The sequence below is a fragment of the Photinus pyralis genome, unplaced genomic scaffold, assembly GCF_008802855.1.
Source record: "Photinus pyralis isolate 1611_PpyrPB1 unplaced genomic scaffold, Ppyr1.3 Ppyr1.4_LG7, whole genome shotgun sequence".
Lineage (NCBI taxonomy): Eukaryota > Metazoa > Arthropoda > Insecta > Coleoptera > Lampyridae > Photinus > Photinus pyralis.
This window is the reverse complement of record NW_022170738.1, coordinates 16600582-16625682: the sequence shown is the minus strand read 5'-3', so window position 1 is coordinate 16625682 and position 25101 is coordinate 16600582. Positions and strand designations below refer to the sequence as shown.

The 25101-nt window shown below is 37.5% G+C and overlaps 1 protein-coding gene across 2 annotated transcripts in view; it reads left to right on the top strand.

The window, feature by feature from the left end:
• Positions 1 to 14270, top strand: part of LOC116177354 (dynein heavy chain 7, axonemal-like) — a 32798-nt gene extending 18528 nt beyond the window's left edge. Inside the window, exons 29-52 of one of the 2 annotated variants that reach the window (XM_031496318.1) lie at positions 2425 to 2654; positions 2705 to 2930; positions 2983 to 3165; positions 4555 to 4780; positions 4826 to 5167; positions 5221 to 5449; positions 5512 to 5665; positions 5947 to 6080; positions 6132 to 6323; positions 6368 to 6594; positions 6639 to 6817; positions 6866 to 7056; positions 7107 to 7291; positions 11590 to 11888; positions 11935 to 12306; positions 12351 to 12507; positions 12669 to 12835; positions 12975 to 12983; positions 13049 to 13066; positions 13127 to 13141; positions 13212 to 13446; positions 13497 to 13648; positions 13691 to 13972; positions 14025 to 14270. In XM_031496318.1, coding sequence (XP_031352178.1) covers positions 2425 to 2654; positions 2705 to 2930; positions 2983 to 3165; positions 4555 to 4780; positions 4826 to 5167; positions 5221 to 5449; positions 5512 to 5665; positions 5947 to 6080; positions 6132 to 6323; positions 6368 to 6594; positions 6639 to 6817; positions 6866 to 7056; positions 7107 to 7291; positions 11590 to 11888; positions 11935 to 12306; positions 12351 to 12507; positions 12669 to 12835; positions 12975 to 12983; positions 13049 to 13066; positions 13127 to 13141; positions 13212 to 13446; positions 13497 to 13648; positions 13691 to 13972; positions 14025 to 14231 — 4611 coding nt within the window. In that variant the 3' untranslated portion in view covers positions 14232 to 14270. The remainder of the gene's footprint in view (positions 1 to 2424; positions 2655 to 2704; positions 2931 to 2982; positions 3166 to 4554; positions 4781 to 4825; positions 5168 to 5220; positions 5450 to 5511; positions 5666 to 5946; positions 6081 to 6131; positions 6324 to 6367; positions 6595 to 6638; positions 6818 to 6865; positions 7057 to 7106; positions 7292 to 11589; positions 11889 to 11934; positions 12307 to 12350; positions 12508 to 12668; positions 12836 to 12974; positions 12984 to 13048; positions 13067 to 13126; positions 13142 to 13211; positions 13447 to 13496; positions 13649 to 13690; positions 13973 to 14024) is intronic. The other variant, XM_031496319.1, reaches the window with a different exon arrangement.
• The last annotated feature ends 10831 nt before the right edge of the window (positions 14271 to 25101 follow it).

Here is a 25101-nt window from a genome sequence, read left to right as displayed (position 1 = left end):
TTTTTAAGTTTCTGAAATGACCGCTAGGGGGCGTAACTGCAATCTGGAATCTAAAAAAGTGATGTTTCTGTGAATTCCGCTATATTAACCTAACAAAAAAATGTCCAATCTTTGAAGTTGACGATAATCTGAACAATTTTTGTTTGACAATTTTTTCTGTATCTCTAAAAATGAAGTGGTGGGGGTATTCAAAGGTTTCCGTAAAGAACACCCTGTATCTTCGAAACGGCTGAGCCGATTTAAACAAACTCGGGTTAGTTCAAAAGAGCTATTTTTCAGCTACAAATATTATACTATTTCAAGTTTTGTTAGTTTCACATATCACCGCTTGAGGGTTTTTTCGACATTCCGACAGAAATGGTTAATTTTCTCAAAAAAAATTAAATACGTTGGTTTGATTTTTTTTCATGAAAAAGTAGCTAAATGATGCCTAAACAAACTCGCCAAAACAGCATCTCGATATCTTGAGATATAGTATATTTTTATATCGTGATAGCCAGCATTTCGGGCATTTACGGCGGCATTAAAAGCTTCCTTTTCTAAATCGATCCACCTTAGGGCCACAAATTATATAATAAAAATAATTCCGGAAAAAATACCTTCAAAATAAAATTTTGAGGGTATAAAATTTCTTTGGCCTAAATTTTAGGTTAGAAACAAGATATCGAGATGCGGTTTTCGCGAGCTTGTTTAGGCACCATTTAGCTACTTCTTCATGAAAAAAAATCAAACCAACGTATTTAATTTTGTTGAGAAAATTAACCATTTCTGTCGGAATGTCGAAAAAAGCCCTCAAGCGGCGATATGTGAAACTAACAAAACTTCAAATATTATAATATTTGTAGCTGAAGAATAACTCTTTTCAATTAACCCGAGTTTGTTAAAATCGGCTCAGTCGTTTCGAAGATACAGGGTGTTCTTTACGGAAACCTTTGAATACCCCCCACCACTTCATTTTTAGAGATACAGGAAAAAATGTCAAACAAAAAGGTTCAGATTATCGCCAACTTGAAAGACCGGACTTTTTTGTTAGGTTAGTATAGCGGAATTCACAGAAAAAACTCACTTTTTTAGATTCCAGATTGCAGTTACGCCCCCTAGCGGCCATTGCAGAAACTTAAAAATATTTTCCAGGTTTTTCTCGTGGCCGTTTTAGTAATAAATTTTTTTACCATGGACAGGTTCCCAGATACAGTACCTCGCATTCTTATTGGGCCACTCTGTACATCTGGCACCCCATGCGTTTGCTAACGGATTGGGTTATGTAACGCTTCTTTCCGGGTCAGTAATATCTTTTTGCAACTTTCTGATACGACCCCTCAGCACCATAATTTACTGCGGGGTCGGAATTTCGATTGTCGGTCATTATGCCAGGTGTTAGTGATCTATGGTGATTTCTGCTTTCCTGATGTCAAGGTACAGATTTGTTGCTTTCTATTCTTAGAATCACGATTGTAACCACAATATTAGTTTGTCGTCTTTCAAATTTGCGAAACAAAACCACTCGTAAACCGCTTTCTCGAAAATGCACCGACTCGAATTCGTTGTCATGTATTTTCCCATATCAAATTAAACAATGCAATACTATGAATCTATACATTATGAATACCGCGTTACAAACGTAACTTTATCTCTGTCTATGGGTAATTTTAAGTCTATGGTTGGTATGAAATTAGTTCTTTTAGATTCCTGTAATATCATCTATCATCGGTAGTGGGAGCCGATGTCTAAGAATAGGTGTACCAAATTTGGTTCAAATCGGTTCAGCTGTTTAACTGGAAATGAGAGTACAGACGGACCGACAGACAGACAGACATCATCGAGATTTTTACCACACGCGCGTTAGTAAAGGGAGGTATTTCATTGGGGTAAAAAATGACCCCCCGCGAAAATACACGTTTTGAAGCACCAGGAATTCGAATCAAACAAAATCTGGATGATGTCGGTCTGTCGGTCCGTCAGTACTGTCATCTCGAACCGATTGGAACAAAATTTGATATCCACATTATTAGACATAAAAGGAAGTGCTGAAGAGCTTTTGGACAGGATCGTGCATGCCCAAGTGTGCCAAACTCTGATTTCCGGCTAAACGGCTGAACCGAATGGAACCTAATTTGGTACACATATTCTTAGACATAAAAGGGCAGAATCACGCATATGCAGGTGTGCAAGTGGTATCTGTGGTAGTCACAGCATACTTTTTATTCGGATTCCTGGTGCTTCAAATGTGTATTTCCGTCGGAGAGTGTGGGGGTCATTTTTACCCGAATATGTTACCACTTTTTTCTTAGGGTGGCTTCAAAACGCAAGACCCTTTGTGTATTTCAAAAAACATATTTGTATTGGTGCCCTATTACCCAATTTTTTCAAATACTTATTTACACACCGTACACATCTGGTATAATATCTCCCTTTTTTATACAGCCTTGGCCTGAAGATGCTCTGTTGGCGGTAGCCACCAGATTCTTAGGAGACATTGAGTTGACAACCGACGAAAGATCCGCCTGCATCGAAATGTGCCAGGCGTTCCACGTGAGTACCCAAGATCTGTCCGCCGAATTCTACTTAAGATTGAAACGTCACAATTACGTCACACCCACGTCATACTTGGAACTAATTAACACTTTTAAAGGATTTCTAACGAAAAAACGGGAGTAAGTCATTCCCGCTTACGATTTTCGCTAACTGACCACGTACCTTGCAGGGAGATACTGAAAATGAAAAGGCGGTATGAGGTAGGCTTGGAAAAACTGGACTACGCCGGAGCGCAGGTGGCAATCATGCAGGAAAGTTTGGAAGCTCTACAGCCTCAGCTGGTGGTTGCGGCGGCTGCGGTGGGCGAGACGATGAAGAAAGTGGTGGCCGAGTCGGCCGAGGCGTCTGAGGTTGAGAAAGTTGTTATGGTCGACGAGGCGGTTGCAAACGAGCAGGTTTGTTGATTTAGAGGTTAAAGGTATATAGGTTAATTTTCGTCTATTTTAGGCGAAAGCAGCCCAAGCCATTAAGGACGAGTGTGACGCAAACCTTGCCGAGGCAATGCCGATTTTAGAAGCGGCTTTGGCGGCATTAAATACATTGACGCCTGCGGATATAACTATCGTAAAAACCATGAAAAATCCTCCAAAAGGAGTCAAACTGGTTATGGAAGCTGTTTGCATTGTTAAGGTACAAAGATGCGCCCTTTAAATTCCTCCTTGCAATTACCAAGTGGCAAAACACGAAGTGCAGCAAAATTTACTTTTATCTACGAAATATGATTTTACTTTCGAAATAAGCAAACAGTTAAAAAGTAATCGTAAACGATTTACATAAAGCGCATTTCCACTTGCATTCATTTCCCATTTGTAAGATGCAACTTCTGTTAAAATCGTAAAAATCCGGCCACAATATGAAAGATAACGTTGCACATGAGCCATCCATTTTTGACATGCTATTTCAATTTCAGTTTATAAGAAGAATTTCATTTCAATGCTTTTCTAAATAAGAAAGTTGGAACTGCGCATGCGCAAACCTAAATTTTGAAACTAATGTTAGATTTTCCTTTGTTCCAAGTGCCTAAGTATCAAATTTCACTTAAATGCTTCCATAGAAAAAAAGTTGGCACTGCGCATGCGCAAAACCAAATTTTGAAATTGGCATTACATTTTCATTTATTCCAACTGCCTATGTATCAATTTCATTCAAATACTTTTATAAATAAAAAAGTTTGCAATTCGGTATATAAATGGTCGAGATCCGAAAAGGGCACTGTGAATTTTGAATCGATTCGACTCAACTTTTGGCATTGCGTATTATATGGCTAAAGCTATGTCCATATTGAATTTCATGCAATTCAGTTAATAACTAACGGAGATGTAAAAGCAATCGGACATTTCTAAACAGAGTTATCGTTCACATGAACAGATAGAGGGACAGACAGACAAAGGAACAGATGGACAGACCAACAGACAGACGACAGACAACAATACAAAATTATAAACGATCTCTAGGATCGTTAATAAACGGCAAAAGTGTAAAATTGTGGAACATGTAAAAAACGGACGGACGAACGGACAAAGTGACCACAATAGCGCATTTTTTTATATTTTTGTGGAAATGCGCTAAAAAATAACGAAAATTCGTTAAATACCTTAATTCCTTAATTTTACTCTTGGAGTTTGACATTATGAGGCATATGGCAGCTGGTTGGAGGATTTGTTTATTTTAATTTAACAAAAGTCAAGTACAATTTTTTTATACTTACATTACAGCATATGTTATTGTAATAGATTGCCGATTCACAAGTTGTGTAAATAGAACTACTGTAACGGTAGTCTGCCTATATTCTATAGGAATTGTTCCGAAAAGTTTCGCAACTTCCACAAGTAGATGGTGCCAGGTTCCTGCTGACGCGCTTTTAACTGCTAGCGATAAAGACCTATGATGCGTATTTTATTTTATGCAAATTTACACTCACACTTACTTTCTTAAATATGGTTGGCATTGATGAACAATATTTCTATTGGGCAATTGTGATCGCACTTGACACAATATAATCAAACGTTTCCTATGTAGGGTATAAAACCGGATAAAGTGCCTGCTCCTAGTGGAATTGGTACCGTCGAAGACTACTGGGGGCCTTCCAAAAAACTATTGGGCGACATGAAATTTTTGGAAAATTTAATCCTATTTGACAAGGACAACATTCCACCCGAATACATGAAGAAATTGGCGAGCACCATTTTAACCGACGAAAATTTCGACCCGGACAAGGTCAAGTCAGCGTCCACCGCCGCGGAAGGTGAACTCTTAATAGCGACGGAGACCATCTGAACGCTTTGTCTAGGTTTATGCAAGTGGGTGATAGCGATTTCAAAGTATGATAAGGTGGCGAAAGTTGTAGCGCCCAAAAAACTTGCGCTGGCCAAGGCCGAAGGAGAGTTCCAAACCGCTATGTCCGCATTGGAGATAAAGAGGAGCATGCTGAGAGCTGCGCGAGAACGCGTTGCCAAACTGGAGGCGTTGTTAGACACGGAGAAGACCAAGTTCCAGCAATTAAATGATGAAGCCGAACTTTGTGCTAAGAAGCTTCAAAGGGCTGAAGAGTTAATCGGTGGTTTGGGCGGGGAGAAGACCCGGTGGTCAAACACGGCGAAGGAATTAGGAGTTACCTACATGCTGCTGACAGGTAAACTGATGCCGTATTATTTATGGTACCTACTACCACTGGATTTATTTTAGGAGACATTTTAATAAGTTCCGGCGTTGTAGCCTATCTGGGACCATTTACTTTACAATTTCGAGTTTTGCAAATTGAGGCTTGGGCAAAGCATTTAAGCCAATTGGGAATTACTTGTTCAAAAGATTTCCAATTGACAGCAGTGTTAGGAGAACCAGTGGTAATAAGACAGTGGAATATATTTGGATTGCCAACTGACTCGTTTAGTATTGATAATGGAATCATTGTTGCGTAAGTCTGCATTATCCACAAGGTAGAGTAGTCTCAAAAAATATTGGATTTTTTTATATTAGAAATTCGAGAAGATGGCCGCTATTGATTGATCCTCAGGGACAAGCCAATAAGTGGATTAGAAATATGGAAAAACAAAACAACTTAATAGTTATCCGTTTAAATCAATCCGACTACGTACGAATGCTGGAGAACGCCATTCAGTTTGGACAACCGGTACTTAACTTTCTTTGTTTTTAGTAATTAAAAGACAGAATTTCGGCATTAATCAATGTAACTTTGAGATTCGTCTTATTTTCCCAATTTCCCCAATTTTCTTCGAATGTGTCATATATTTTTTAGACCACTTTATACGTTTTTTCTCCATTCTCAAATAATGGCTATCATCTAGCAGAGCTTTAATCACCATTGGAAAACACTCCATGGATGGGAACTCTTAAATCTTATTCTTATTCGATTAACGGTTATTTAATGATCAAAATAATTTTTTTATATAGGTCCTTCTCGAAAACGTAGGACAAGAACTGGATCCGATTTTAGAATCCGTTTTAGGGAAGCAAACTTTCAAACAGGGCGGCGCGCTTTGCTTAAAACTGGGCGATACAATAATCGAGTACAACCACTTGTTCAAGTAAGTAACCATAGTTGCAGCGACAGCCACTTAGTTACAGCAAGCGTGCAGGTTTTACATCACCACCAAGCTTCGCAATCCCCACTACCTACCCGAGGTTGCTGTAAAAGTCACTTTGGTTAACTTCATGATTACGAGCGTCGGACTAGAGGATCAACTGCTCGGCATTACCGTGGCTAAAGAAAGGCCCGACTTAGAGACCGAAAAGAATCAATTGATTATACAGGGCGCTCAAAATAAGCGGTAAGTATATTTTGGGTCAAACCGACACTAACTGCGTCATTTAGAATGTTGAAAGAGATCGAAGATAAGATTCTGGCAGTTCTGAGTGAGTCGCAAGGGAATATATTGGAGGATGAGACCGGTGTGCAGATTTTGAGCTCTTCAAAGGTTCTGTCGAACGACATTGCAGCGAAACAAGCCGTAGCAGAAGTGACCGAGAAGAATATCGATATGGCAAGGCTGGCATATACACCCATTGCTGTTCATTCCGCAATATTATTTTTTACAATTGGTAAGTATCCAGGCTATGTGGCCGACTTACAACATTACTTTTAGCGGATCTTGCGAATATTGACCCTATGTATCAGTACTCATTGGTCTGGTTTATGAATTTATTCCGCACTTGTATAGACAACACTGAACGTGTTGAGGATGTGGAACAGCGATTGAAGGACTTAGAAAGTGCGTTCACATATTCGCTCTATGTGAACATATGCAGAAGCTTGTTTGAGAAGGTAACGGTTAACGGTACTTTACTATAGTCTTGCACAATCAGTTTCTAGGACAAACTTCTCTTTTCCTTGATTTTGTCGATAAACTTGCTCAAGAGTATCAACGCCGTTGACATTGGCGAGTGGATGTTTTTACTTACTGGCGGTGTTGGGTTGGATAATCCAAATAAAAATCCCAGTAATTGGTTGGTAACGAAGAGTTGGGACGAGCTGTGTCGTTTAGACAATTATCCCACGTTTTCGTAAGTACGAGCTGAAGCTAACCAATTTTTTTTCTGAGCGGTTGTTGTAGGGGCATTAAGGATCACTTTTCGAAACACATTACAGACTGGAGAGAAATGTTTGATCACCCCGAACCTCACATGTTCCCATTACCTAACCCTTGGGATACGAAGCTGTCCCAGTTTCAAGCTTTGTTGGTCTTGCGGTGCATCAGGCCCGACAAGATAGTACCCGCGATACAGAAGTTTGTCGAAGGTAGGTAATTAGTTTGAGATCCGTGAACTTGGCTGTGGGTACCCAACCGCCAATTTGATACAACTTGATTTCGGCCTTAAAAATATTATGCTGTTCTGATAATTATTATAAAAGCGAATATTGCGAGGCAAAGCAAAATTTATAACAATCATTTCATCACCAAAGAACACATTCTATGCTCTCATTCATTGCAATTCCGCAACGAAGTAGGAGGGGGTCGATGCTGCTGCACGCGCCGATTTATTTTCCTTTCCATTTTCTATTTATCTTATTGCCGAGTGTTACAAATTTTGTACTCTCAAACAGAATGAGGAATCATCACAGGTGGCCAAAATGTAATGATACATCCGTAGCATTTGTTCAAAGAACCAAGAAAAACCTTCACGTTGTCCACGTAATGTAAAAGTACCCCTCCTTCTGTGGGATTCGTGTATATAAGACCTCGGCTAGCCGATTTTTATCGCCTCGAAAAGGATATGTGAAAATAAGGGACAGTAATCTTTATTTATTTGTTTCGCGAAAGGGGTTTTATGTCTTATGAATTGTACCGCTTGTACCGCTGAAAGAAAAAGAACGAGGCAAGTGACTGAAAAAGCAAATGTTAACGCCACACTCTCACTATTTATCAATTTATTTTTAGTTAAAGCAAAAAATGTATATATAATTACCCCTATTAATTCACCTTGAAGGTACTGTAAAAGTAAACTACTTGCACACAAAATACTGACATATCAAACAACAAACGTTTACACCTACTTTACTCATGCTAATTAGAAACAAGGCCAATGGACCTATAACAAATTGATACCTCTACTGACAAAACAACGAAAACGTAAGCGACCGATTTGAAATCTTTTTGCAATAGAAATAATCTCTAAATTAAATGACCACGCGAAAATCTTTACCCAAATTGTTAACGAAACGCAATACTTGGCGATAGACGTCAAAATAAACGGTCAGTATAAGAGGAGTGTACCTAGATACCACGTTAGAAATACACGGACCGCTCACAGAATGCGCTCGATTGTTACACCCCCCCGGTCCAGCTCCGCCATCAACCCCCATCAAAAGGATTACGACCCGACCCGCCAGTGGCCGAACCTCAGAACAAAGGTTCGGCAGGAAATAAATACAGCATCCGAGACGCCCAGAAGGCACGGGATTTGGACAAGTCTTCCACTATCCTTCTACAAGCGACTTAGACTGGTCAATTGGCTCTAATCCATCACTTTCCGCGTTGACGGTCCTCCCTGACCGGTGTATCGCGGTGCCAACACTCACGTGTATGTATATTGTAACCGTAGTTATTAATAAATGTCGTCACTGTTCCCCACGCAGACCAGAAGCGGACGCCGGCGCCTACCCAGCACAAGACACGATTAGGGATGTCCTCGCCCCCCCCCCCCCCATCCCACTACCACCGACTATTCCCTTATTCCAAAATTAACTCTAACAGAATGTCTGTTAATGAACACACTCGTAATTAACGCACGAAATCTGAACACCAAAGTCATGTGACTTACTGTGGTTCATTCTGAAGACGCTGTCCACATAGATACAAACGCGGGTCCGTGTGGCCCGGTTCAGTTGAAGCTGGACTGCGGTACTAAGGGTCCCTGGTTCGAATCCGGGTTCGGGCATGGATATTTGCATGGTACAATAAGACAAGGTATGCCTATGCGTGACGTCATTGCGACTGGACTCTACCACTCAATAAAGGAATGGGGTTTATGTTAATAAAAGTGTATCCCCTTTACAGATGTGATCAGATTTGTTCAATCTATGTCAACTGCGTCAAGTTTCTTACATTAAACTTACAAAGTATCAATTACTGCATGTTATCAATATAAATATTTAAAGTTACAATAAAATATGTAAGTAAAAAAAGTAAATATTATATTCGCCTTTCAAAGAACGAGACCTCTAGCGGCAATTAAAAAAAACTTAAGTGAACTGCTTAAAAATTAATGTGAAAATTACAAAAGTGTGATTTAATCTTAACACACAAAAGGAAAATGGTACAAAAACATAAACAATTATTACAATAATGTACTAAAATTACGACTTACTACATACATACTTGTCCGGGAATTGGAATATCCAAATAAAAGGTATCCGTACACAGTTCACAAAAAAATTTCAATTAATACAATTGACACTTTACACTAACGACATTAGCTAATCGCCACATCTTCTCTTAGGGTAGACAAAGACGTTCAATAAAAAAACTCAACTTCAAACTGAGTCACGTTGAAAACACAGGCCGACAAACACCTCTCCTTGCAGCACATTTGATGGCCAAAGCTTTACGATAATCCTCCAGTCGGTAAGATAAAAAAAACTTCGGCGTTGTACTATGCACGAACAAACGTAGAACAATAATTAGCCGCGAATTCGGCTTCCGGCTTCACAAACGGAACTTCTTCAGTCTTCAATCTCACCTGAATCTCACATTGAACGAAAACTTTTGATGCTGGCTGTAGCTTCAAATAAATAATAAACTGACCGTAATTCAACTATGGAACTAAATCTTCAAACGAAATGTATCTCGGCGCTGAACGTGGCTAAAAGCTGATTTTAAATTCTTCCACGAAACGTAACTCTGCGTAGACTATGGCTGAAAGCGACGCTTTTGTGAAACCCTTCTTCCGAAAACAAAAATTACAACAACCAATGATACAAAGTTGACCACAAAGAGAGAAACAAAACTATCTTATCAACGAACGTTATTAGGCCAAGAAAATAGAGGTAGATTAATTTTTTTAAATCAATTTGTTATCTACGAAGCTCTGGATAGGACACAGAGGAAATTATTTTGTAAATTACAGTTGTAACTGGGAATTAGTTTATAATCTACAGTTGTAATTGGGAATTACACTAATTTACAGTTGTAACTGGGAATTATGCTAATTTACAGTTGTAACTAGGAATTATACTAATTTACAGTTGTAACTGGGAATTATACTAATTTACAGTTGTAACTAGGAATTAGTTTATAATTTACAGTTGTCATTGGGAATTACACTAATTTACAGTTATAACTGGGAATTAAACTAATTTACCGTTGTAACTGTCAAGGATAATTCCCAGTTACAACTGTAAATTAGTATTATTCCCAGTTACAACTGTAAATTAGCATGATTCCCAGTTACAACTGTAAATTAGTGTAATTCCCGATTACAACTGTAAATTATAAACTAATTCCCAGTTACAACTGTAAATTAGTATAATTCCCAGTTACAACTGTAATTTACAAAATAATTTCCTATGTGTCCTATCCAGAGCTTCGTAGTTATCAGACATTAAGAGATAAATCCAAACTTATATTCCAGAAAAAATAAAATTCAATCTCTCTTACCTACACAGAAAAGGCGATAAATCACATCTACCTGTCTATTAAATTAAGCATTTACATTTGATACCAGGTAAAGACCCAACAAAATTCCCGGAACTTTCTACGATTAAATAAAATGTAAACAAAACAACCTTGACTGCTTTCTCGTATGACAAAATAATCTCCATGCCGTTATATACAGCAACGACAAATAATAAAATTAATTAGAAAAGGAGACCGCCTTAATTAGGTTTTCCGAATATTTCATCCTGCCGGACGAAATAAACACAGCACTACATGAAGATTTCTAAAAATTGCGTCCCGTTCATGTACTCCGTGTGTTTCTTTTCAATTTGGACTCGAGATTCATTCATTCATTTAGGTTTATAGAACATAATTAGGTTAGGAAAAAAACACTTCTTGCTGCTCTAATGGGGGACCCATATCAATGGAATGAGACATCAATGAGCTTTCTACGGCTTTTCTGTGCTGATATCTGTCATTCGCATTGACAGACGGAAGGACGGACTCAGCATAAACAAGGAGACCTTGGTGCAGCCGGCCCGCTTGTCACAGCAGAGTGCAAACGAGACTGCGGAACTAACAATCCCCGGTTCGGATCTGGCTTCGGGCAGGGCTGAAACCACGCCCACTTACACAAAAAAATCTATAGGCTAAGGAGAGTAAAATTTACTGCACTCACCTTTCTTCAGAGATTGTTTGCACCATTAATGAGTACAAAATTTGTGTCTCTTGTTAAAAATAACAGCACAAAATCAACACAAAATTGTTTGTTACCTTTTAAAAACTTTGCTTGCATAATACGTAATACAGTGGCATGTGACCGCTTGTGTCTTTTTTAGTGTCTTGATGAATCCAACAGCATAAAACTTTTAACTGACAAAATTATTATTATGCTCACTTCACGAAATTGTTAGTTTGTTATTGAATCGCGATTTTGCAGCACAACTGGGAAGACGATACATCGAACCACCGCCTTTTGATTTAACATCATCTTACTACGATTCGCACTGCTGCATACCACTAATATTTATTTTAACACCCGGAGCCGACCCGATGGCGTTGCTGTTAAAATTCGCCGACGATCAAGGATTTGGAACTTCGCGACTGTTCTCGTTGTCATTAGGACAAGGACAGGGACCAATTGCGATTCGACTAATTGATGATGGAATTAGAAATGGCACGTGGGTGGTTCTACAAAATTGTCACCTCGCGAAGAGCTTCATGCCAACGTTAGAAAGGGTAATACTATACTCGCACGGCACAGTTGGTCTTACGGCACTTTTAGATTTGTGAAAGTTTTGCACCGGATTCGACTAATCCCGATTTTCGTTTGTGGTTAACTTCGTACCCGGCGGACCATTTTCCTGTCGTCATTCTCCAAAACGGCGTAAAAATGACTAACGAACCGCCAAAAGGTCTACGGGCAAATATAACAAGATCATACTTAAGTGATCCCGTCTCGAACCCCGATTGGTTCGATGGTTGTCAGCAAGGGCCCGCTTTTAAGAAATTATTATTCAGCTTATGCTTTTTTCATGCACTGATTCAAGAAAGAAGAAGCTTCGGCCCTTTAGGTTGGAACATACCTTACGAATTTAACGAAACTGATTTGCGAATCAGCGTTATGCAACTTCAAATATTCTTAAACCAATATGAAGTAAATTAAGCTCGCAATTTTTATTCAATAATGGATTTTTTTAGGATATTCAATATGACGCTATAACTTACTTGACAGGCGAATGTAATTATGGCGGTCGAGTTACGGACGATTGGGATAGAAGATGCTTGATGACGATTTTAAGGCGTTTTTATTGTCCTGCGTTGGTTGAGACACCGAATTACCCTCTTGATTCCACAGGTAGGTAGGAATAATGTTACTACGTACCTACGACTTATGTAGTATAGTATCTCTTTTAAATTCGAGTGTACCGATAGGTGAGACCGGCTAGCAATGTTCATTAAATTTAAATTAACAAACTTGTATGGCATTACGATTACTTTGATGTAATAAACTTGTAGGGCGATACTATGCTCCCGATCTCACCGATTACGATGAATTTATGAATTATACGAAATCTCTTCCTCTGATAACGCATCCTGAAGTATTTGGAATGAATGAAAATGCCGACATTGTAAAGGACCAGAAGGAAACGGATTTACTATTCTCAACTGTTCTGCTAACACAGGTATCATTTACATAAATTAGTTTGCAAAAGGTGTCATTTCTTTATAATATAGCTAAAGGTAGGTATTGCAAACCATTCTTGTATTTTTTTATTCTCTCTAATATTAACTAATATTACCTCTTGCTGCTTGACTCTTCAGGACCGAACCGTAAGTTACACATTGATTAAGCTTCCAATTTATAATATACCTACCTTATTGTATTGCAATACCAGGATTTGAAACTATTGCGGGTAAGTCACACCTTTTATTTTCAAAGTATAGATTGTTTCATGCACTTTTTTGCACACTAGGATTTAAAAATCCAGGTGAGTCTCTCCAACTAAACTAAAAATCTCGGAAATGTGTGTCGTTATTTACCTTACCCCTACCTCTTAGGATGCACTTGCTAGTGGAGGGTCCGCCAAGTCTCCCGACGAAGTTGTCTTTGATGTGGCCACTGACATTCTAAAAAAACTACCTCCAAATTTTGATCGCGACGCAGCGATGGAAAAATACCCAACCGAATACATGCAAAGCATGAACACAGTCTTGGTACAGGAGTTTGTAAGATTCAACAAACTGCTGACGTGCATTAGAAACAGCCTTGTTAATGTAAAAAAAGCTATAAAAGGTAATTTAGTTTAGTCACATGCGGGTTTGACACACTATTTTTGTCAACAGGTCAAATTATTATGTCCGACGATTTGGAGGAAGTTGTAACAAGCATGTTGACAGGAAAAATACCTAAAATGTGGGCTAAAAATTCGTATCCATCTTTAAAACCACTAGGAAGTTATGTCCACGATTTCTTGGCGCGATTGGAATTTTTACAGGTAAAAAAATGCGCGACTGCTGTTTCTGATCGAAAAATTTAGAAATGGTACGACGATGGTGCCCCTGTCACCTTTTGGTTGTCGGGATTCTTCTTTACCCAAGCGTTCCTAACGGGAGCACAGCAAAACTTTGCCAGAAAGTACAAGATCCCAATTGACCTTCTTGCGTTTGACTACCAGATATTAAAACAAACCACATTCAAAACACCGCCCGAAAACGGCGTGTACATCTATGGTTTATACCTGGAAGGCGCTAGATTTGATTTGAATACTATGGTTTTGAGCGAATCCTACCCCAAAGTACTGTACGATACCATGCCATTCGTTAGTAGATTACAGGATATCAAACATGATTTTAAAAAGACAAATGTTTTAGATGTGGTTCATTCCATTGAAAAGGAGTGATTTAGTTCCCAGATTTTGTTACACCTCTCCCGTGTATAAGACTTCCGAGCGAAGAGGTGTCTTGTCTACTACCGGACATTCGACTAATTTTGTGATACCGATCACGTTACCGACTCAGAAACCGCCAGAGCACTGGATCATGCGAGGCGTGGCTTTACTGTGCCAATTATCACAATGACTTTACATTTACAAAAGTAGTATTTATTATTTTTATAATTTTATACACCAATATATACAAATGTAAACCATGGACGTCAATTCTATGTTATATTTAATCACCTCAAATAAATCCCCCAGAATTGTATAAAATTAAACTTAAAAACGCAAGGGAAATTTCCGATGGCGACCCTGCACCATAAAACAAGGTCACCCCTTAGTTAGTTATGTAACCAAAGCCACCGAATACGTTTGAAAAACTTACAAGGTTACAGATGCCTGAAGATCATTTGATTGTGCAAAGTTGACTTGTAATACGTTTGGAAAAAATCGCGTTCCTAATTAGAGTAACTTAGGTTTTGTAATATGGCATCACTCTCTTTTCTCTCTATAGGTTCCTTTAAATCAAGTAGCAGAATTAATTTATCAATATCAAAGTTTAATTTCAAAAGAAATGCTTCAATTCATTGATTTAAATTCCCGAAACTGCAAAAATAATCGTCATGTGCCCTTTTGGAATTTCCAATGCTATCTGCTAAACTACCCATCCAGTTTTTTTTAATGAAATTTGAAATACGGTTAATTAGCATTAATATGAATATTCCGAGTGCAGAAACCTCTTTTGGCATGCTAACGCTATCTCCTAAAGTATTTATACAATCTTGACCAAATTGGAGCTGTGGTAAATTTGAAATGCATAATTTGTCATTTTTTAAGTGTAGCTTAGATATTGCAATACGGCATTTTTCTCTCATATTATTTATTTATCGAACGTTTTGCTTTTGATTTTTTCGCACTATAAAAACAAGATCACGCCTTAGTTACGGCACCAAGACCACGGCCTTGGTCCATAAACAAAGTCACTCCACTGTGAAATCCGCTTCACCAATATATATATACTTAATGTATACTTAAATTTAAAAGAAAAAAAGTATTATTAATGGCCAAACACAATACACAGTTTGAAAAACTTGTTGATGACGCCAAAGAGATATTACAACACGTGTTCAGCAAAAAGATCGCTTAATATAGCATTTTCGGAATCTGTAGAAGCTACCTATAGGGAGAAATTCTTCTAGTTGAGGATAGATGACGCCACCATAAAGTAAAATTGTTAATTTCAAAGTCATCTTACCCGACTTACGCCTACTGTTCTGCACGCCTCGTACAAGGCGATGAAAGAAACTCCTGAATGTTAATTCAGTCGAAATTTCCACTCCCAAATTGCGATCTCATTTTGGCAGTATATACGCTAAACAATCCATTTCTTACCACATTGAAATCAAATACCTACTTCTACAAATCAAAGGTAGGTTGTTGAAGGGACGATTTGCGTTTGTACACAACGACAATTGCCGGCAGTGCTAATCCAATTACTTCAGCGCACTGTGTACCTGCATATTTTAATTAATTCCAATTCCGTGTAGGTAGGTACATTACTTTGTGCTCCAAAGACACAAAGGTTGAATTTAATTTGAATCTCTCTGTAAAGAGAATAACGTAAATGTTTGTTGGCCCGCTGTTCTCTTCTAAATGCCCTCTTTCGACGTAAAGAATGTAGACAATATGCAAATGTAAGGGAAAAAGTGGCGATAATAAGTTAGCATCCTGTTAGTATAACGTCTTTAGATAATACCTTCATGTGGTTGCTAGGGTTACGCTTTAGAGATCGATGTTCACCCCTAGTACCCTTGAGAATGCCACCGGTTTAGGCCAGTCAGGATAAGCCCCGTTACAGGTTGATTTAGGAGGACCATATAATCGCTGATGGTGATGACCCATCAAAGTGCCCACAGTGCATAAATTTTAATTTCTATTTTTATTGTGACCCGAAAGTCGTGAATTCCTTTGTTGTTCATTTAGTGCGAATGTAAAATGTGTTTTCTTATGGCGAGTAAATTTCTCTCGTTGGTTAGGACTCTCTTTGTTATGGATCTCTTCAGATTACGCGCTAAATATTGTTAACATTTTTATTTTCAGTTTTTTACACACCGAACCTACGACCTACAAATACATACAACAAGTGGCAATTCGAGGACAAAGAAAAAAATTATGACAGTCCTCGTCTGAGATCGAAGAGCCCATTTTTGTGTGGCAGATCAGTATTAATTCTATTAGCTAGTTTCACCATCAATAAGATCATGTCGAAGGCTACCACATTTCCTTTGTCGGTACCCACTTGCGACGTTCCGTTCGCTCGAAAATCGCGTTTGAAATTTTGACTCCACCATCAGCCAGATCTTGTTCGTAGTTACCATATTTCCCTTGTCGGTACCCACTTCTGACGCTTCCACAGTTATATAAACTCGCCACATCTACGAATACAGTGCAGTCGTCATTTACAATTGAAGCATTCTATCCAATTCAATCCAAGTGCAACGTCATGAGCCAGGTGGGTAAAACGTCTAGAAAGTGCGTTCAAGGTATTCAATCCTACGAACGATATAAAAATGTACTCCATTGGAGTAAATACGTACGACATCCTCGCAAACATATTATCTCTCGAAAGTAAAACGTTTCCAGGAATAATACAGACATTGGACCATTCCTACTCATCAGCTCCCTTAGAGGTAGCCGAAATATTTAGATTTGGTAAACAATTAGAAGAGGCGAGTCGATGCGAAAATACGTACTGTCAAGGACTACAAGTCAATTGCATATTTGGAAATAGTTGAACAACACTTATATTCTAAAGTGACTAAATATAGAAAGTACCGCAACCCTTTGGGCTCGTGTGTTAGAGAGAGAACGCATGATTTTTGCCCAAAAATGGCGGAAGTTACCAGATTCTAGTAACTTTAATGTTAGAGATTGTTCCACCTGTTTGGAGATATCTGTATATATTTTTATGTCTTACTAACCTATCACAGCACATTTTATATCTGTAATACGCGGGCATAAAGTACCACTTTATACCCTAGAGCATTAAGTATCACCATAGTAACTCTTTTATACTTAATGACAAAAGGAACAAATATTTGCAGGTCATTGAAAATTAGAAACGTCAATTATTAATTGTCAATACCTACTAAATCACAAGAGTAGCCTTATTTCGTATAGTTTCTGGAACTTCTTGCTCATTCACGATGAATTGAATTATTTAAAATTACGTTTGACGTTTGGATGGTTTCAATCACATTAACAAATTTGAACCACGCATACTCGATCAAACATAATGAATTATTTTGTAAACGAATTTTGACGAAGAAAACTATTTGTAAAACATAAAATTGTGTATGTACCACGGGCATAAACTGATGTTTATACTCTCGGGCGACTAAAAAGCTCTCGGGCCATATGCCCTCGAGCTTTTTAACTCGTCGCCCTCGAGAACTGGACTTTTGCGCTGTTGCCACGTTCGCGCAAGTGATCGTCAGTCTAGGCAGCTATGAAAAGTAACTCCGAGAAGTGCAAACCACATCACTCTATCTCTTCTAGTTTTCAAAATATACCCGAAAAATATCGAAAACAAACAATTTGGAGCACCCTGCACATTTCTTACAGATCAATTTTAGAACTAATTATTTATGTTTATTATTGCTTATAAATGAGTAACAAATAAAATAGTGTACAGTATACACCAGGTAATATATTAGTTTATACTGGCTCTAGGAGATGACAGGATCGCCTGACGGCTCGCTATAGTCAACTTCTCTTGTCGCCAGTAAGAACTCCCTTACCTACTTGGGTAATAATGTAGAATACTATAAAATAGGCAGTTTTGACCTTTTCTTCTATCTTATGGGTAGTAAGATATGATAACATCCCAAAAAGTTGCGTTTTCACCCTCTATCTCAGAAACAAACATAACGAGATTGATTCTGTTTGTGGTGGGTATTAAAAGTTTCGCAAAACAGTGGGACAGAGTCGCCAAAACCGCAAATCATCTTTAAAAACAGTTGAGATACACTGCAGCTCAACCAAAATAAGACTTTATTTTTGAGAAGTTTAACTTTATTTTTAATGGTCTTTCCCACATACTATAAAATACGTAGTTGAAGATACAAGACTTAGGAAACGAGACTTAATAGGATTCATGAATTACGAGTCACGACGGGAAGGGCGGCTCCATCTTCATAGGCATGTGTACGCTGCCCTTTATATTTTATAGGACCTTTCATGGGTAAACACTTTTTGTTTTTAGTTGGGCGGTGAAATACAACATCATCTCTATTTAGCAACCTGTATTTTCTTCCAGAGAAATGTTTTAACATTAATGATCGTATACGTCTACTCTACCCAATTTGCATCAGTAAAATATAATCATAATATAATACTATGATATAATGCTGTATGGAATCTTCTAGAGCGATGTCGAGGCGTCAACAAGTCGCCACCAAATGAAAGGGAATGTGGATGTGTCGCATTTTTTCCAGGAAATATGATATGCTTATTCTAGACTTTTAGGGGTTATTGGGTGCTCTATTATAAGCAAATTACATTGTACTTAATTTAAGTTTCGAAGTGACAAATAATGAAATTCGCGCTCGTATTATAAATTTACATATTGTAAATTAACTTTTTTCTACAACCTGCATCTAAACTTAATCTACCACAAAACAAATTTAATATTCGCCAAATACATGTCACCCACGTCGCTGGTTTACATACTTGTTGACTTCTTCTTCTTTCGCTGTACGTGCATCTACGTCAATTCACTGAATAATTTGAATGACATGAATGCCCAACTTTCTTTCTTTAAACCCCGTTTATGAACACGCTCGTCGATCGCCTAACAATAATCTTAAAACAAAAATTTTATAAAAGGACACGCCTGCAAATTGCATTTAATTTAAACCTCATAAGTACCAAGTTAAACTAAGCAACCATTCTGCGCGTACATCTGACCTACATTATTTTAATCAAAGACGAAACTATCTGCGGGGTGACCGGTCTCTCCCCAGACAACAACAGACAAAAATGAATTAATTTTATCTTTATAAAAAGAGGTACAAACATGAAATTTTTTCAGAACGGATACCCACATCCGTCATTGTGTTCAATTAGGTGTGCCCAATTTACAACTTATTTTCGGCATAATTACAAGATACCATTTCATTGTGGAGTGACTTTCTTCGGAGATCCGTAAAAAGCATCCCCGGCCTTTTCAAGAGGTACTTCCACAAAATATAAATTAAAAACACCCAAAAGGGAGCATCCGACATAAAAACTGAGTGTTTCATAAAATGGTTAAATAGAGCGCCCGGATCTCGAAAGTAATGTTGCATTAAGTGGGCACTTTAGCCTCTGTACCGGTAGCAAGAAGCGTAATACGAAATTGGAAGAGTAGGGAAAGTCCTGCTCCCTCCGACTGTGTATTTACCAATTGCATTTAGTGAACGACGTCTCATGTTAAATTTATACGATCTCTTACCAATATACGAAATTGTTTCTTTTACTTTTATTGTTTACCACAATGTATGTCCATTGTCAAGGTGTTTGGGGTAAGGTGTCTACGAAGCATATGTATATATTGTTTAATAGGAATATTGCGACATACGATTATGGAATAGGGCCGAAAGTGAGTGTAATAATAGTTTTATATGAGAAGACTTCTATTTGTAGTTAAAATACATCTTGTTCTTATGTTGTTTTTGTGGCGTATTTGTAAAGTGAAGTGTATTTTGAACAGCAAATTAAATAAAATTTGTAACATTTGTAGCAAAAAGCCCGCATGCGAAGATATGTAAGAATCTCTCCACTAGCCTCCCCCGCCCTCCTCCTATGGCCCCCCGGGTTTCGTGTATTTCAAAATACACAATCGCTACATGGAAAACCGTTAAAGAGTTGTAGATAGCCACAATGTCTGGAAAACAATAGAAGGTTTTTATTAATTGGGGGCGCTGCTACTTGTACATATAAGAGATAAAAGCGTAAAAATTACCCTGAAACCTGAAAGCGAAATTATAGAAACGTTAGCATCAGTACTTTCAGAATATGTAATCGTCAAGAGATCGTTGTCGTTTGGAAAAGTTGCAAGCTTGAAAATTCGTAACTGGCGACGAGGAAGAAATACGAAAAACTTAATATTAGGGTACAACGGTTTTGTTGTTCGATTGGTACTCTTTGGTTGTTCAGTAAAAATAAGCTAAACTTTCTGGGACCGGAGATACCGAACAGAACTAAGAGTAGCACAACGCCTCAAACGCGCTGAGTGCCAGTCCTCGGTTCTCTCTACGATTTCATCCTTTTTCACTCCACAGATTTTCTAGGCATATCGCTTCACGACACGAAACGAATATGTTATTATAATATATAAACCAAAATATTATTTTTCACTCACATATACACAATATTTATAACAGCGCGAATTGTTTATTACTTTGGCATTGAAATCAGAATTGCCATGAAACGTAATTTGATTTGCTAAAATTGCCGTGCAGTTTACGTATACAAGGCGGACTTTTGCGACTAACCTAAACATTTCAAGTAAAAAAGGGGTATAACTAGATTTATGAATCTAGAAATTTTAATCCGGACAATTAAGTGAGTATAATTAACCGTAGAATGAATGCTTTTCGATCACAAAATTGCTTTGACCGCACTTTGCTTGCGCCAGGTAGTTGTTGATTGTCGCCTTCCTTTCCTTCATGCGCTGTGTCGAGGTACTCGTCGCTTAATAAAATAGCTGAAAGCATAAGGTGGAATGCATGGAATTTTAATTGCTATCTTCCGTATATATTGATCTCTGGCGATTGGATTCATAATTGGGGGATTCCGAAGTAATTCATTTGGACAGGATTCACCCATCAATGCTCCTAGTGAGGATATAAATTTGCGTTCCTCCTTTCTTATCGTAAGTAGGTACCGCCATTTGCATTTCGTTAATTTAGAGTGTACCTCCTTTAGGTTTCGGCTGTAATTTCTAATTCTTGTAGTACAATTTTCATCGACAATGGTTGCTTCGTCTACGATTATCCCTCTTATTTAAAAGGCAGGTAAATCTAGGGTTTTAGTTCCAGTTTAATTTCTACTTTAAAGACCCAGGCCCTTCACTGATGTTTCTACCTGCAGATAACAAGCGGCCATTTTGCTGTGAAATGGGTCACCGGATCATGAAGGAGATTTAATGTCAAGGATCGACTTGCCTAAGGGACAACTTTCGTAAATTTTTAACGTGTTAGTGGATAACTAGTTTGCCCCTTCAGGGTTATATGCGATTACATTTAAGTGATTTGTAAACTTCAGTATCTTTGCCATTTCTGTTAAGTTATCATCGAGTTTGAAACGCGTATATTGTTCGAAACCACCACCTGCTTCTGAAGGGATTGACCAATTAAACCGTACCTGGTATAAAAGCAGATTACGAGTACATAGAGGCCCTTCAGGCATTAATCAACTAATTATATATACCGAGCCCTGCGGTTTGGGAGTTTCTTTTCTCTTTGATTGTTTTCAGATGGATGCGAGAACTGAGCTCATTTCTTGGCGTCTAACTTTATTCCAGCTAAGAGTTGCCTTATATATTTTACGTGTACTTGATCCTATACGTGCGAATTTTTGACCGGAGTACCAATTTATTTGTGGAAAATTGTATTAAGATTCAATCAACTTCGCCCGTCCAATATTTTCCATCTACTCAACGTAATCTTACACAACGCAAAAGCCAGATAACAACGAATCCAACATAAACAAACATTTTCCCGTAACCCTAGATAATCACGTCATATCAACCGACGTAGGACACAAAACCTAAAAAAATAAAAAATAAGTAAATCAGTTTAGTTAATATTTACTGCTTACTTGCAAACAAATTTAAATACAAGGATATGACATATTTTATAAATAGTCTTTTATGACGCCTCGATAACGTTCTAGAAGGTTCGCAACGATATATTGTGTTTTTAGGATTTTATCCTCGATTATAGAAAAAGTGTTATTGTGAGTTTTAGACTATATTCCCGTAATGAAATATTAATTATTTACATAAAAAGAAGTATACGGAATCCAAATTGCAAATGGCATTTTCTCAATTTCCAATGACGTTTTCTGAAATAAAACTAAGTACTTAAACCAAATTACTTTTGGATATTTGTGTACTTCAATTTACTATCTACTTTAATTTAAAAATGATCCTTTACATATGTACCTACCTAATATACAAATTATTAATCAACGTTTTTGAAATTCACTCTCTCTAAAACAATCGACCACTTTCTGAATCGCCATTGGAAAGGAGTGCGGGCATTCCGAAACTTCAGGTATGAGGTAAGCGGTATTTCATCGTAGAGTAATTTATAGGGAGGAGAGAGGCAATTGATGAGTCTTTATAAATGGCACTGAAAGTTTGAAACATAGAAGGATATAATTTAAGCCGTGCCAAATTCTTGCTACAACATCAAGATGGAAGCCTTTTTGTTTTGACTTTGGATATATTTCATGAGGTATACGTGCACCGCGAGAGTGGGTTACATTAAAGTATCGAACAGAGATAAAAATGGCACGCCGCCAACAGCATTTCGCTACCAGAATTCCGAGCGCGAAATAAACTTATATTAAAACTTTGCTCGACAACAAGTAAAAACTTCCTATTTTTCTTCGTTTTAATCCTTCCACTCTTTAAATCAGTCTATCCAAGCGGGAAATTCGAGGCACTCTCCATAATAACTTCTAATGCTGTTCGTTTATTGTTAGATTAAGATTAAGTTGTATGTTGAGTTTGATTTTTCCACTATCGTGCATACAGGGTGAACATCTTGTCTGGAACACTAGAACCAAGATTTTTTTCAAAGAAACTATTTATGGTAGGTATCCCAAATTATAAAAAGTTCGCTACCAATTTACGTATACTTATTGTAAATTTGAGGGCAATGTAGGAAATTTTGAAAATGTTTAAGACACTTTGGTAACGCTTTCCAAAGAACGTGTAGAAAATGTTTGGATGGTGCAAATGATAATTTGGAAATGTTTAGAAAAATCAAAAAATATATCAGAGGTGATGGAAAAATATGGAAAATGTTTCAAAAACGTATCTCAAATGTGGAAAAGTATAGGAAATTTTGGAAAAATTTCAAAAATGTGTAGTAAATTTTACTTTCCAAACTATATACATATGTATATGATTTATGAGAAATTATAGAAATTTTTCATACGGAATTTCAAAGGCAACTCTCATTATTTTTCCGCATCATATCGTTTGTTGCTAACTTTTTTAGGGGGGTTCGCTTTAGTTATACGCATACCGAGAATGTCAGTGTGCGAATATAGTTATAGACCTACCAAAAACCTTGTAACGTCTATTTCTGACGTATATGCATTTTATCATAGATGGCTGAATCTTAGCTTTGAATCTGACCGCTTGAATTGCGCATTCATGCTTCATTCTGGGAACCGCATTCATCGCTAGCACGTAAGTTTTAATTTTACTAATGAACACCAACGCTTTTGTGCTTTTTTATTTCGTTTTCTACAGTATGGATAGGTAATAATGCTTAATTTTAATTGTAATTCTTCAGCTATTTGTAACTAAGGGTAGGTAACCCTTGAATTTGTTTGTTATTTAATTGTTTCACTTTCAATGTTATTCCTATTTTGATTTGTTTAATATTGACCAGTTCCTTTGATGTTTAAACTCGTTTAGTTTGATTAGCGATTTCAATTCTTTGTATATGAATCTGCCTTTTTTTAACTTAACTTCAATTTAAGGTTACCGTATCCAGGACCTCCAGATACCTTCTGGATTGGAGAAGGTTCCGATAATTAACAAAGTATTTCTGCTTGATGAGGCAAGTGAGGCCTTACCTGTAGATTTCTAATTTGGTACATTACGAATATTTTCCACGGCAGTTTAAATACTGTATGATAAACAAAGACCGATTTGAGGCAAGCCTCTACCCGTTTAGTAGCTAAAGTGTAAACTAGATGGTAAAGATTCGATTCCATGACCGAAATACTGTCGTCGGGCGTTTTCGATTGCGGAGCAGCGAATTTTGACCGGGGAGGACGACGAATGCCGATTGAGTTTTATTATTTAATGTATGATAGAATGAAAATATAATAATATTCATATAATTTGCGGTGGTAGTGGTAGAAGGGTCCTGTTCCTGTTCGTTAATTAACGTAAGCATAAAAAATATTCCGCATTTTTTGTTAAGTTTCTTCTAGTTAAAAAGTGGCGTGTAATGAAATGTTAAACCATACATACAGTGTGCACAAGATATCTGGAACAAAATAATTCTTATTTTGTGGAAAATCAAATAGAGCTTACTAAGAAATGGTGTGAAAAAAATGATTGGTTCACGGGATTTATGATTTAAGTAACGGGGTTAAAATCATCGTTAATTGTCAAATAAATTTAAGGGCAGAATTAGAAACTGCCTGTAAAAAGTACTTATCCAACTGACAAAGAGAATTTATTATAGTGCTCGCAGAGAAGAGGCGCACACAATCCATCGCGAAAAGGCGCCCATATGTATGGTGATACATTGTACCTAATCCCCTCCCCCTCCGCCTTTATCATGCCCGGCAGCCTCACCGGCTACGTAACTCATGATCCGTCACTGTATTTCATCTACTGTATGTAAGAAACTTCGGAATGTTATTTTTCTCAAACGGGAGAGGGGTGGAGTTGCTTTTAAATCTAGGTATTTGAGTTGACTACTTTTGAGCATATCAAATTTTGTATTACATTAAAGTCAGATTTAAATTATTCAAATTCAAGAGTTAGTTCCTCGGATTGTTAATTGTTGTATATTGCAGATATTGCTCCAGATTTTTCGCATATATTTACCCTTCGTGTACAATGATTCAGAATTTTCTTCTCATTGTAATTGTTAGCCGTAAAAAAAGAAGGTGCATGGCTCTTAGTAAATAAAACATTAGCCAGCATTTGCAATACACTTTTTTATGTTTTATCTCTTCCTTTAGTAACGGAAAATATGTAAATAATTAAT